The 15,819-nt window shown below is 35.1% G+C and overlaps 1 protein-coding gene across 1 annotated transcript; it reads right to left on the bottom strand.

The window, feature by feature from the left end:
• Positions 1-11,156: 11,156 nt before the first annotated feature.
• On the bottom strand, positions 11,157-12,061 carry LOC111893885 (ATP-dependent Clp protease proteolytic subunit). The gene is made up of 2 exons (XM_052768895.1): positions 11,964-12,061; positions 11,157-11,382 (listed from the first exon to the last, which is right to left on the bottom strand). The coding sequence occupies exons 1-2, from the start codon at positions 12,059-12,061 to the stop codon at positions 11,157-11,159; spliced, it is 324 nt and encodes a 107-aa protein (XP_052624855.1).
• Positions 12,062-15,819: the final 3,758 nt, after the last annotated feature.

The following is a 15,819-nucleotide window of genomic DNA, read 5'->3' on the forward strand; positions in this document are numbered from 1 at the left end:
ATAACTTTCTAAGCTCAAAATCTAATCTTCAAACCCATGCGATCGAGATCCATTTCTTTGTGATTAGACTCATCTTGCTTTTTCATCAAGCTTCCTCTCTTTTTCACTGATCCTGCAAAACATTCAAATGCAATCTTATCACATCATGTATTAAGAATCAATGAATAGGAACTTAATGGAGTTAGATAGTGGATTTTACCTGAAGCACAGCCATACTCTTTGACTCTCCCATCTTCTGGACTCTTCAGGCTCTTAGGGCAGACTTGTATCCAACGCCCTTTCTCTTGGCAACAAACGCAGGTTGGTTCTCCTAGAACGTCCTCGGAAGCATGGTTGGTTGACTTTCCCAACAAATATGCTCCATTGCTTTGCCAAATCATTTCTGATTCAGCAGCAATGAGCATGTAAGTTAGGTCAATGAGGTTTGCGTCATTATCCATCATATAATACTTTCTTTTGAACTCATTATATTATTCAAGGAGTGACTGTAGAACCCAGCCTATATCCAACTCATCAGGGAATGACACAACCAACATTTATCAACCTATCGATGTGTGATTTCATTCCTAGAACATGGGCACACACGGGTTTACCATCTTCATGTTTCATTGCCAATAGGGCTTTAGTGACATTGAACCTTTCAATTCTTCGATCTTGTGGGTTAGGGAGAACACCGGGAGGAGGAGGAGGAAGTGAAGCATGATTTCTTGTTCCTCGATCGAATCGTGGAATATCATCTTCACGTGGAATGCTTGTTCCACGGAATTTGGGAAGACCATAGTTGTCGTACTTTGACATCTACAAAACGGGAGAAAACAAATTCAAGTTAGTTGATAGATTGAGTCCTTAATAAATCACCCAAATGAGATATTAAGGCTAGGACCCAACACAATGTTCCACAACTCAGGAGAGGGATGCCGTAACCCTAATTGCAGAACATTTGAAGGTAAGTGAATGACAATTCACTAATTTTCCACCATGAAAAACAAAAAAATAGATTAAGTTTTAAATGTATTGAAAACTCCTAGATCCTATGAGATTCATTGAACTTTTCAATGGCATGTTTAAATCTCGATATGCCCCTCTAGTTTGTGACTGGGATACCGAGGATCACAAAACAGGGTGTGAATAACCATGCAAATCTACATGGTGCCCTCACATGTTACAGTCACCTATTCAATGTGCCGGTAAACCACACACGCTCCACCGAACTATGACAAACATTGAGTCACCCTTTGCAACATTTTCTTAGAACCATTTAGTGTGCCGGTTAACCACACACGCTCCACTAACGTCTTCGCAAGGGCACAAAGTGTAATTTCATGGAATTGCATCAATTCACTTTTGCCTAAAGTAACTAAGATTGGGAATTTTGAAAAAGCATGTAGTTACTTTTGTACTTCATTATACTTATAATGGAAGGTTTCTATCCTATCCTACCCGTTCGGCGAACGACCCTCCACTAGTCAAGCGTGCAGTGGGTAAGAGTGGATACCCATTCAATCGCCATTTTAAAGGCAATTTCCTTAAACACCCCTTATAGATCAGCTTCGTGAATGAGGCCTACTAACGGTAAGACTGACTTTTACTCATACATATATATAATGTTAGACTTTTAATGTTATATACAGTATAGGGTGTAATTTACACTTTTAAAATACTAGGTGTTCTAATTTATACTTTTTAATTAAATTGTACACCAAAACTTTATGGATTTACTAAATTTCTTTTAATTATACACTTTAATTAATTAATAAAACCATAAGGGTGTGATTTGAACTTTTCAAAACCTATACTAGGTTTATAGAATTTAACATTCCTAAATTAAACTTTTAATCAAATTTTAAATTCCAAAACTTGAGGGAAAGTTTTGAAACATTTCAAAACATTAGGGTTTCAACTATTTAAATTTCAAAATAAAACTTTTGAGTTCAAATTTAAACTATAAAACCTAAAAGGGAAAAATTGAAACTTTTCATAACACAAGGATCAAATAACAAATAATATAAATTAAATAATTTATTTTATCATTATCTATATTTGACCTAATTTCAATTTCTTGCAAAGCAAGTTACCCAATTAATACAAATAATCAAACTTTATCATATAAGGAAGTTATTATCTAATTAATTGGTAATTATCTATTGTTTAATCAAGGATATACTCATAAATATGTATAAAATCGGTTTTTATAACAAAAACATGTTTATGGTAATTATCCATAGCCAAAACAGCAAGAAATCCCGAACATGTCTCATTCTGACGCTCGAACTCGCCGAGTACCACACTGTACTCGCCGAGTTGAGGCCTACTCGCCAAGTACACTGTGGTACTCGCTGAGTTCATCAGGCAGGGAGCTCAAAACTCAATTTTGCAACTTGAACATACATACAAGGCATCAATACAATAGAAACCAATCAAGGCTCTGATACCACTGATGGGTTTTAACTATAAGAACATCCTATGTGCTCATGCAACTCTAATGCTTGGATCTAGGTTTCTCTATTGTACATGCTATTCATCCAAGACTATAAACCCTAATTCTAGCATACAAGTAATCATATTAGCATAAGAAATAGGTTTAGATGTTACCTTGATTGTTATGTAGCAATAACAATCACAATTCCTAATGACTTTAGAAAGCTTAGAGTCACAAATGTCACTCCTCTAATGGCTCACAAACACCAAGAGCAAAAGGATGAAGAAGATAAGACAAGGAGTTGCCCAAAAACGTGTGAAAACCCTAACCAATTAGTTCCCTACGTTTTTTAGGCTTAAGGGTACTATTTATACATGTAGGCTATTAGGGTTTTAAACTAGGAAACCCTAATTTGGATGCTTAGGCCCTAAGCAACCCATGAACCCTTTTTAATAAGCCTTGGACGATTTCTAATGGATTTCCCCATAGAATTCGTCCAACCTTATATCATAAGGTAATTCATAGCCCAATTGCAATTATCTTATAATTACAATTCTAGTCCCTTAAGTTTAATTAATCTCTTTTAGCCACAAACTTAATTCGTGACTAATATTAATTAAACAATATGATTTCTCCTTTAATATATTATTCTCATAATATATATTAATAAATCATATTTAATCCTTTCTCTCCATAATTCATCCTATCAAGTTGCTTTGGTGAAGGCAACCCAAAAGGACTATGCACCATCGGGTCAAGTACATACCAAAATAGTTATGGATTTAGACATTAATCCAACAGTAAGAGGTGTAGCATCAGCATCAGGAGTAACGTCCTGAACTAGAGACTTTGGACTATCAAGTTGAACAAATGACTCCCCCTACGGTGTTGCAGATGACTCCCCCTCAGATAGTGAAGAGGTTACGTTGGAGGTCTGTAGACAACTTCTTCATCTTCTTCTTCAGAAACATTTTTCAAACCAGAGAAAGACCCAGATGAACTATCCGAAGACACATTTATAGACTTGAACAGCGATGTGTAATCAAATAACCAATTCGGAACCACTCCAGCATCCGTTTCATTCTCCTCCAACTAGCGCACATCATAGGATTCCACAATCTTCTTCGTCTTCTTATTGTAGACCCTATATGCGGTACGTGCAACATACCCTACGAAGTAACAATCATCGGCTTTGGCATTAAAATTTGGGTTGGACTCTAGGTGAAGAAGGGTGCAAGGGCAGCCAGATACACGGAAATGACTGACTGATGGCTTGTGACCATATAGAATCTCATACGGTCTCTTCATCTAAGCTTTGTTGATCAACACACGATTCTAAATGTAGCAAGTAGTGTTAATCACCTCGGCCCAAAAGAAAACGGGTAACTTGGAGTCACACAACATTGTTCTTGAAGCGTCTGTTAAAGTTTTGTTTCTCCTTTTAGCAACACCATTTTGTTGAGGTGTGTGAGCGGAGCTGTATTGACACATAATCCCTTTTTCTATGCAAAAATAATCTAGAATAGAATTCTTGAACTCTTTTCCGTTGTCGATACGAAGCACCTTCACTCGGTTGTTGGTTTGGTTCTCAATCAACACTATGAACTTCTTTATCATATCTGCAACCCCAGCTTTGTTGGATAAGAAGAAAACCCACGTAAAACGAGAGAAGTCATCAATCACAACCAGACAGTATGAATTTCTGTTGATGCTGAGGACGTTGAGTGGACCAAAATAAATCCATATGTAATAACTGGAGCACCTGACTGATTGAGTTAACCTGTTTTGGAAGGTGTAGTTTTCTATGGTGCTTTCCTTGGGCACATGGCACACACTTCTCAAAAGTTATGAAGTCTCTGATGGGTAAGCCTCGAACCATTTCACTCTTTGCAAGTTGATTTAGGTTTTTAGCATTTGCATGACCGAGTCTCCGGTGCCACAACATTGCATTTTGTTCAGAGACTTTTGAAAAGAGGCAAGTGATTTGTTCCGGAATTTTGCTATTCATATCAATAATGTAAGAATTTCCATCCCGCTTAGATTTGACTAGAATCCACTCTTCCGGGATGACAATGCCTGGCTTGAGAATCATACACTCCTTGTCGGTGAAATGTGTAGAATAACCTTTGTTGCATATCTGAGACACACTCAACAAACTATGTTTTAACTCGGGAGCAAATTTGACATTCTAGAAACTTAGCACCCCATTTGTAACGGTTCCCCTCTGAGTGATCTTGCCACCTTCTCCACCCTCAAAGGAAACATATCCACCATTAAAAGATTGAATGTTGTTCAGTTGGGAGATGTCTTCTGTCATATGTCGGGAGTAGCCGCTGTCGACGAACCAAGGTTTGATGACATTCCTCCGCAACTGTCCCTGCAAAATGAGCAGGATCAATTAGATTTGGGAACCTAGGTCATCACTTTCCCGGGTTGACCCTTCACTTTCTCAGATTTATCATTATTTGCAACCTTTTTAGAGGATGCTGATAATGGATTGGAATTTATTTTGGGTATCCATTGGTAGTTGGGTTTCTTAATAGTCACTAGTGATTTTGAAATAGTTTTCTTATCAGTTTGCATTGAGCACTTGGGTTTTCTACCAGAAATGGTTGAAGACCTAGAGCTGCTCCTTGACGAAACCAATCATGGCGGAGCCTTGTTCGGTTTTAGCCAACAGTTGGTGACTTTGTTATGAAAAACCCTTTTTGTATTTTGAAAAACTTCATGTTTTCTACTACGATCATCCTTCCAATCATCATTCCAAGAACAAGCTCTAGAGGACTTTCTAGTTAAAGACCTTCCTCTAGATTCATTCTTTCCTCTTGGAGACATATATTGTACAAAAATCCTATTGGGACAATTCCTAGCTATATGTCCACCAATAACACAATTAAAACAAATCTGTTTATTATTAAAACTGGTATTGCTTTTCTCAGATTTGTTTTCTTTCCTTACATCCTTACATTTCCCACAAGAACATGTATAAGAAGCAAGTTGTGAGATAAGTGAGTGTGTATCAGTTGGTGTAACTTGTGGAATTGGTGTGTTATCATTAAAAGCATCACAAACATCAGAATTATCAAATAATTCATCAAAACTTCAAAAAATTTAATTCAGTATCAGCAGATGCAAAAGTATCATGAAAAACATTGTCTTCTTTAACATCAGAAACAGTAAAATCGTTATTTGAAACTAAAACTTCAGGTTAAGACTCAGTTTTATTATTAGAAACAGATCCTTCAACTTCATGCTTTGACTGATTTAAGGATTGATTTGCAAGGGAAATAGAAACGTTAGTACTTTCAACATTAATAACTCTTCCTAAAACAAAACCCGTTGGCTTGCCATAAACAATGAAAGATTCATTGACAATCTCCTCATCAGAGACAGGGTGATACTGATAATTGTGATTGAAAGGAGGAGGCACTTTATCGTATCCCAAACCCTTTTTCTGGTTTTGTTTGAATTGCAGGCAATGGTCAATCATGTTGGCAACTACCTCGCTTGAACATCATATTTTTTAAAATCAAAATTTGCAGTTTCAAATTTGCCTTTTAATGTATCAAGCTCAGTAATTAACTCAACATTCTGTCTCTTGATATAGTCATAGTTTTCACATTTATTACTGTAGTCTTCCTAAAGTTTCCTAAAGTCCTTTATTTTTGTCTCTAATTGGGCCTTTAGAGGTTTTTGTCCTTTTCTAAGTTGGTAACCCTCATATCTAAGGTCCTCTACTTCTCTACGTAAAGATTCTATTTCGTCACGAAGAATTTTAACGTAATCAATACAAGCTTGAGAAAAAGAAGGCAAACTTACCTCATTTTTCTTTGGTTCAGAAGTAGAAGATACCATCAGCGCAAACTGCAGCTCCATCATCTTTTTTTAGTTGCACCACTCTCCACGGAAGCTTCATCCTTAACTTGGGCCAAGTGAGCATTTTCAGGTTCTGAAATGTTCAAGGCCTGAATCTGGTCATCCCAGTCAAATGACTGAGCAACCATAGCCTTCTCACTATTGACTTGAGCACCTCCCAGGTTTTTTCCCACCGCAGCCATTGTCCTGTCATTGTTCAATCTTCTATCCCATTTCGGGCACTCACGAGCAAAATGTCCTGGCTCATGACAGTTGAAACAACGCAGCTTTCCTTTGTTGAACCCAACCTTTTTATCAACATCCATAGCCCATTTATTCTCCCCAGTCTTGGCAAACTTCACAGGCATGGCTATCTGCCATGTGCTGTCCATTTCTTCCACATCTTCTGGATGAATCTGATCCAAATCAGTGAATGACAACTGAGGTGGAAGATCTCCAGCAAGAAGAGCATTATAGCAGTTCACTAGTCCTACAGCAAAGGCAATATTGTCATCACAATCCTTTGTGTTTAAGGAAGAGGCCATAGCTGGTACATTGGAGGAAAAAACAGCTTGAGGATTGACATGCAACTGGCTTTGCAAGTAAGGCGTGGATGACGCAAAAATAATGGTTTGAAGCTGGGGTTGTTGCACAGCAAATGCTTGACCTGAGGAAGGAATGGTTGATGAAAAAGCGTTATTGGAGGAGATTTCGAGATTTGCAGTCGAGTACGAATTCACATGGTTAATCTCTCACTGTTTATCATCAATATCACACGCTTTGATAATCGCCATTGTTTAAGCAAGAGTGAGACGATTCAAATCTTTGGTCTTCTTAATAATTGCTACATTCATGTCCCATGACTTAGGAAGAGCATTCAGTAGCTTTTTGTTTATTTCTGACTTTGTCAAGAAGATTCCAAAAATTTTCATCTTAGTAGTGAGAGTGGTGAATCGTTGCAGCTGTGCCTCCAGGGTTTCTCCAAGAATATAGTTAAACATATTAAATCTTTTAAGCAACATATCCTAGCGGCTTTCCTTCATACACCTCGATCAGGGCTTCCCACAAAGCTTTAGCTGATTTATACTCTCTGAAACCTTAAGTAATATCAGGAGATAACACCATTGTTAGAGTGGGAAAAGCTCTTTCCTGCTCTTCAACCTTTTCAAAATCTTCATCTGTATAATTTTCAACTGTTTTGACAACCACTTGTCCAACAACGGTGGTGGTAGTTCTGACAGGATCCTTGACTATGCTTCGCCAGACTTTGAAGTCTTTCATTTTGATATACTTGTTAATACGGTATTTCCATTAAGGAAAACCATCTGCAGACATCAGTCTCGGAATGCGTGTAGTAGTGCCCATGACAGAATCCAGCTCATGATGGTGTGTTTGACTTTGAGAATCCATTTTCTTTATTATTTTAAATCAAAGATTAAAAAAAATTTAGACTTGAGTTTCCAGTCAATGAGTTTACAGCCGCAAACTTAGTGTACGGTCTTTGCAGCAACTTAGTTTACGGTTATTGAAGATGCTTTGTTTACGGTCCAAGAACAATGTTTACGGTCCAAGAATGATCTTGAATTTACGGCCGTAAACAGGGTTTATGGTCGTAATCTCCTGGCAGTAAACACCTAGCAGTTCACGAAAACACGATTTTGGAGTAGATTCGATCCCCTTTAGCAGTAAAAACACCAATTCCAATCTCGAACAGAAAGGAATACAGCCGAAAACTCGATTGCAAGATGCTTTGACATTGGCTTTGCTCTGATACCAATTGTAAGGTCCTTAAACGGATCTTTACCAATGATCAAGCAATCACACAATCACAGAAACAAGAATATGAGTAGAATAAGAATTGGAACAAGCTTACACATGTTTATTACTTGAAAATGTCGGGTACAACTTGTTTACACTTGGTCGTGAACTGTCTAGCATCAACAATCAATAATGACCTACACAACCCCTATTTATAATAGACAATGATCGCAAACTGAACATGGACCGGAAACTGGGTTTACGGCCATAAACTAGTTTACAACCGTAAACTCTCCATTAACCGTGAACCTAACTTTGACCTACTATTACACCAAAAATGCTCAAAAGAACTATTACAATTGAAAGCCTAGACCAAACCATTAATTGAGCCCTTCACTTTTCTCTTTTTTCCCTTTAAAAATTTTAGAATAAGGGAGGAAAGAGAAAGAATAAAAGTGCATTCAACAGCTATGAGACTCGGGTTCAGGTTTGAATTAAATTAATATGAAATTTCTATGTATTCAATTTCTATGGAGGTAGAATACAAACTGTGGTTCTAGGGAAAGAGTATTATATAAGATACTTATATGAAATACTGTACTGTGATTTGAAATCTAGTTTAGAAATCTTTCTGTCTTATTTGCTATATTGATTGTTGTGAAATCTTGCATAAGAGTATAACAAGTTACAAATTCTATTTTGTTTTTTCCTTCCTTTCTTCTTTTTCGTTTCGGATTGAAAGAGGAAGAGTTGAGTAAATGAAAAATCCAAAGGAGGTTCATGGCCAAGGGTAAAGATGTGCGAATACCGGTTCTTTTGGAATGTACCGCTTGTGTTCGAAACGGTGTTAATGTTAATAAGGCATCAACGGGCATTTCCAGATATATTACTCAAAAGAATTGGCACAATACGCCTAATCGATTGGAGTTGCAAAAATTATGTCCATATTGTTACAAACATATGATTCACGGGAAGGTAAAGAAATAGATCGAACCGAGCACCTGCGCCCTTATCTATCTTACAAGGAAAAGGGAAAAATGACATTATATATATAACATATTTAACATAGTTAAAGATAATTATAAACAAACCAAATCCTATTTTTTTATTCTAATTAGAGATACGGCTGAAATAGGATTTTAGGGATAAGAAATAAACTAACCAAACCATGGATCAATCCAAGCGATTTTTTCGTAGGCGTTTGCCCCCGATCCAATCAGGGGATCGAATTGATTATAAAAACATGAGTTTAATTAGTCGATTTATTAGTGAACAAGGAAAAATATTATCTAGACGAGTGAATAGATTGACCTTGAAACACCAACGATTAATTACTATTGCTATAAAACAAGCTCGTATTTTATCTTTGTTTGTTATCTTTGTTACCTTTTCTTAATAATGAGAAACAATTTGAAAGAACCGAGTCGACCACTAGAACTCCTAGTCTTAGAGCCAGAAAAAGATAGGTTTACTCTTTATTCACTTGAATTCGAATTCCCATCCGAACTCAAATGGGGATTGATATTTTGTTGGAAAAATCCAAGAATCCAGATTGAATTTTCGTGTCATAAGAAAACAAATAATAATCTGCGAAGAATAAATTCTTTTATTTAACTTGTTGATTCATATTTATTTTGACTACTTTCTCATACTTTATCCTATTCTATTCATTTTTATTCGACCTTCCCGGAGTTCATTCTCCGGGCAACTCCGTTTAACCGATGGATTCCTTCCAATCTACTTCTTTTATGATCTCATTGGAAATCATATAAAGACAATTCCTATTTGATATAGCTATTTGTGCAAGTATTTTACGATTAACAAGCAACTGTCTCTTGTACAGACCGTTTATTAATCTACTATAACTATAGCATACCCCCTTTCACGAATTGCTGCATTTATTCGAGTGATCCACAAACGACGAAAATTGATTTGTTGCTTATCCCTATCCCGATGAGCCGAAACCAAAGCTCTTATTTTTTGTTGAGTAATAGTTTGAGTAAGTCTTGAATGAGCCCCCCAAAAGCTTGATGCAAATGAACGAATTTTTGTTCTACGTCTCCGAGCGATATATCCCCGACTAATTCTGGTCATTGAATAAATGAAACTTTCACAAATAACTAATATATTTCCTTTCTTTCAGTTATTCTTTTGCCCCTTTCCTAGTATATTAATAACAAAACGGATTTTTCCAATGTATAAACTAAAAATTCCAACGGCTTTGGCTACTATAACCTTCCCAACCACGATTTTTTTCTTTTTTTATAGGCGTTTCGCCTCGAAATACGAAATTGTACTAGACTAGGTATTAAAAATAAATAAATAAAATAGCAATGATAAATAAATAGTGGATTCCATCGTTTCTACTGTTACTTCTTAAACGGTGAGGTCTTCTCTATACACCAGAGCCTTTACTTCATTTAATGAATGTTATTGCTAACTAGTATACTTCACATTCTTTGGCTCTACCTATGAATTATCCAGTAATAGGTCTTTCACAACGAGCTTTACCTATACAGTAACGATATTTAGTTATGAAGGTTGGCTGGGTAGCTGACCCTGTTAGTCCGTTCTTGCAAGAGGGGCTCATATTAACTAAGATTTCCTCCGCTTAATGGATAACCATTTGCTACTAATAGAGAATTGCTTCTCATCTTGAATTGAGGTGAGTGGATTTACACCAATACAAACCATAAATTTCATACACAATAAAAGGGATATGCACCATTTTCTTATTTTTAGATAGGAAATGTAGTTCGTTTTCCGTTCTATCCTATTTGATCATTGATATTCAAACATGGCTCTCTTTACTTTGTTCTAGTTCATTATCTGAATGATTCGCACATACACCCTAGTACATGTTCCTCAACGCTGAGGGCATCCCTGAAGCGCGGGGGATTTTGTGACATTTCTAATTGGATGTCATGTATTTCTAATAAGTTGTTTAATCATTGGCATGTTGAATAATATACATAATGGACTAGTTTAGATCGATCCTAACCGCATGATTATGAATTCCTTTTATTGAATAGGATAGTAAATAAAAGTCGTAATATATTAATATGAAACTCGGCAGGGGTAATTTCAAATCACGAACTGATGCGAAATCCAAGCTATGCTATTGTCATTCAACCGCTACAAGATCAATAATTCCATAAGCTTGGGCCTGTGGTGCTGACATTAAAACATCTATTTCCATGTCTTTGGAGACAACCCATAGGGGTTTGCCCGTTCTTTGTACATAAACCCTTGTCAGGGTTTCACGTAGTTTCAAAAGTTCTCCCACTTCTAGGATGAATTCTCCCATTTCTACTTCAGAAAAAGAACCAGCAAGTTGATGGATCATTACCCTGATGATATAAGAAAATAAAAGGTTTCTATATTTCGCATGATAAAAGGAAGATAAAACAAAGATAAAATAATAACAAGAAAAAAGATAGAATCGAACAACCGTATGGGCATTATGCATTGCATACGACTCTACAATAAAATTAACCCTTACCTTACATCAAATAAAGAAAAAATAGGATCGATCAGAACCCGACCAGTAAATGATCAACTTACCACCCTTCCTTTCGGAGGAATTCAAATATATATATATATATATATATATATATATATATATATATATATATATATATATATATATATATATATATATATATATATAGACACACACACACACAAAGAGAGAGAGAGAGAGAGAGAGAGAGAGAGAGAGAAAGAGAGAGAGAGAGAGAGAGAGAGAGGTAGGTTCCGTTGACCCCACCACTGTCAACTACGTTACATATACATAAATGGTTATATAGCACCACTACTACAGAAAGAGGAGAGAGTGAGAGAGAGAGAGAAAGAGAGAGGTTCCGCTCTAACCCTCTGGCGTACCGATGTGACAGGCCTGTTATAAACATCAAAGATTATATAGCGCCACCTGTTCCTTTCTCCTACACCACCATAATCGCCACCGCCGCCACCACTACTACTACCACCACCTCTAGAATCAGTTGACCCCACCACTGTCAACTCCATCACATATACCGCGGCCAACTCTTTCACCAACACCTCTTCTACCACCAACTGTCATAATCATTTATGATTACTCAGTCTATGAACAGACATATATGTATAATAATTTATGATTAGGCATATATGTATAAACATGCATAATCATATACAATATACCTTTCTGCCGGTACGTTGGAGCGTTACAGTGGCAAATGAGAAATATGTGGCTTAGGTTGAATATCGAGATCTCTATTTTTTTTAATCTCAAGTGAACCGTCATATATATATATATATATATATATATATATATATATATATATATATATAGGTGGGTTCAATTGAGAAAATAAAAAAGGTTGAGAATGGGGGAATCATTCTCAGCCACTCATTTTATTCAAGCATAAAAAGACACGGTGGCAAACTTGTAAATATGAGAACAACCTTCAATCTCAAATACGTATCTGTAGTTCAAACCCATTCATCGTTCATCATCCAAATTTCTTCTCCAACTTTCAACAATCATCCAGATTTCTTCAATTAAACCATCATCAACATCATCCAGTGCTAATCAATCATCGATCTTCGTCAATAATCAACACGATTCAACAGTTAACAACAAAAATTCGTTTTTGGTTCTTTTAATTCAACCTTCAATTGTACTTGAATACGATCAGATCTTCAACATCTATGATTAATTATACTCCAGTGTTATTAGATCAACATCATTGATAATCAACAAAAATCCACTTCATATCATTCATTCAACATCGATTATCAAATAAAACTTGAAAATTGAGGTTAAAAAAATATCAAATCGTTTTTTTTTTTTGAAAAATTTCATATAATACTCTATCAATCTACTCTTTTGTAGATTTAAATAGTCAAAATATCATGTTTCTAACATTTTTAAAAAAAGTTAAATTGTATGCACTCCAACTGTTTGATGAAATGCATGAACTAAATTAGCACGTTATATTCATATATGAATATGTTTTCTCAGTATATAATTATTAAAACAAAAAACCAAATATGCAAGTCTGTATGTTATTCATATGTGAATAACATATAAAAATTATATATATTTGTGAAAATACATTGTAATATTCATATGTGAATATACTGTGTAATATTCATATGTGAATATACTGTGTAATATTCATAAGTGAATATATCATCTAATATTCACTAATGAATATACTATGTAATATTCATATGTGATATACCATGTAATACTATGTAATATTCAGATATGAAAATATTATCTAATATTCATTAGTGAATATACCATCTAATATTCACAAGTGAATATACTATGTAATATTCATAAGTGAATGCATCGTCTAATATTTAAATATGAATGTACTATGTTTATTATATGTTATATTCATATATGAATGATACTTAAATTGTAAAAAAAAAAAAAAAAAAAAAATTAATCATAGTTTTTATTCATAACTAAATAACGATAGCTGAAAATATAAAAAAAAAATTATTTTTTCTTAAAACTATATCAATATGGATGTCTATTTGTAGAGAATAAAAAAATCATGAATTTTGGTATATTTAAAATCATTTTTCGATAAAAATAGCTTCTTAAAAATTAAAAAAATCGAAAAAAACTATGTTTTTGTATAGATTAAGGTAATGATTAGCATAGTTTAAGGAAACATGTTTTGTTCCAAAACACATGTCTATTCCTTTCCTATTTCTGCTGGTACGACGGAGGCTTTTACGACAAAAATAAATGAGTGGCTGAGAATGATTCCCCCATTCTTAATCTTTTTTTTCTCAATTGAACCCTTTTATATATGACAAAGGAAGTGAGGTGATAGTGGTATCGCTTTTTCACTTTCCGACTATACAAATTGCCGACATTCATACTCTCTTTTATATATATATATATATATATATATATATATATATATATATATATATATATATATATATATATATATATATATATATATATATATATATATATATATATATATATATATATATATATATATATATATATATATATATACCGAAAGTGAAAAAACAACACCACTGTCACCTCACTTCCCATGTATACCACCATCTCCAAACTTTCAATAATTCTCAATATTGCCTTTTTAAATTTTTAGTCCTTAAGGTATGAAGAACTTGCAAATTTAAAGGCGTATTTCCACATATATATTGATAAGATAAAATATAAATGATACAACTTCGTTATAGGATTCTCTGAGCCACAACGAAAATATACGAACACGCGTCTACCACCATCTCCAAACTTTCAATAATTCTCAATATTGCCTTTTTAAATTTTTAGTCCTTAAGGTATGAAGAACTTGCAAATTTAAAGGCATATTTCCACATATATATTGATAAGATAAAATATAAATGATACAAGTTCGTTATAGGATTCTCTAAGCCACAACGAAAATATACGAACACGCTTATCACCATTACAGAAAATGTTAGTGATTTTAATGTCATTATGTCATTTTGTGTAATTGAAACTAACATGTGAGCTAAGGGGATTCATAATTTATACTCTAATACATGTATAAATATGTGCGGAGTGCACAAATGTACAAGATCGAGTTAAAAACCGGTTCAACAATAAGTCGGGGGTCCGGGGTTTCCAAAGGGGCACCGCCCCTTTGACGGGGTCTAGGGGCAGCGGCCCTAGCGGGTTCCAAGGGACAAAGCCCTTGGCTGAGGTCCCGCTGAGAAGAGACACATAATGGAAAAGTCAAATTCTTGAGGGTGATTAGGTAAAACAGACGAAATCTGTCAGTTTTGGAAACCGTTGATTTCCTCGTTATATTATGGATTTCCCTGACTTGCTTCCAAAGCAACCCATGACGACCAACCCTAAAAGGCAAACCCTAAATCTCGTTTATTATATAAATGACTATTCTCTTTGAGAAAAGACATACAACCATTAGCTCTATTTTTTTCCAGAAGAACATAGAATCCTTCTAGCAATTTGGCTTACGATTTCTATGTCTAGATTCCTAAGCGTCATCTTAGATTATCCTAGGTTGAATTTCTTGCAACCCATGCATAAGGTAGAAATATCAGTTCAGAAAGTGTTCACACGATCCAAGGGGTATCCAGATCTCCAACATAAACCTTAATTCCTCCTCAATCTAATAGAAGACGATGTCTTCTTCCGAGGTAAACTTAGAAGAATGTCGAATTCCACTAGAGGAGATCATCCGGGCCACAAAATACTTTAGTTCAGAAACTCATGTGGGAGACGATGAATTTGGTATGGTCTCTAGATGATAACTCTCTGAATAGTGGAAACACCGTTTAGTAGCCATCAAGCTCTTTCATCCTAATAGTTGCCAAGGAGACACCGAGTTCAAAAATGAAGTCGAGATGGTTTTACATTTCAACCATCCAAACATCATCCTATTCATCAGTTACTATAATGATGCAAACGAGAAAATTGTAGTTTACGAGTATGCTACTAACGGAAGACTTGTTCATCACCTCCAAGACCCAAATAAGAGGTGTTGCGTAACATGGTCACAATGCATAAAGATTTTCATGCGGGCATCAAGAGGAATAGAGTACCTGCAGTTTTGGTGTTGGGGAGCACAAGAGAGTAATTCATAGAGATGTGAAGAGTGCAAAATATTCTTCTAGATGATAATATGGAAGCCAAAATATGTGATTTTGGTTTGTCAAGATTTTGTCCTAAAAATCAGCCCAATACACATGTTCTTACAAGGGCTTATGGTACAAGGTTTTACATTGATCCAATTTATAACGAAAGAGGTATATAT

The sequence above is a fragment of the Lactuca sativa genome, chromosome 2 (genome assembly GCF_002870075.4).
Source record: "Lactuca sativa cultivar Salinas chromosome 2, Lsat_Salinas_v11, whole genome shotgun sequence".
Taxonomy (NCBI): Eukaryota; Viridiplantae; Streptophyta; class Magnoliopsida; order Asterales; family Asteraceae; genus Lactuca; species Lactuca sativa.

Coding starts and splice junctions, on each gene's coding strand:
- LOC111893885 (XM_052768895.1), bottom strand. CDS start 12,061: ATGGAGTTGACAGTGGTGGGGTCAACTGATTCTAGAGGTGGTGGTAGT. Junction 11,383..11,963: donor GGTGTAGGAGAAAGGAACAG/GTGGCGCTATAT, acceptor TTATATCATCAG/GGTAATGATCCATCAACTTG.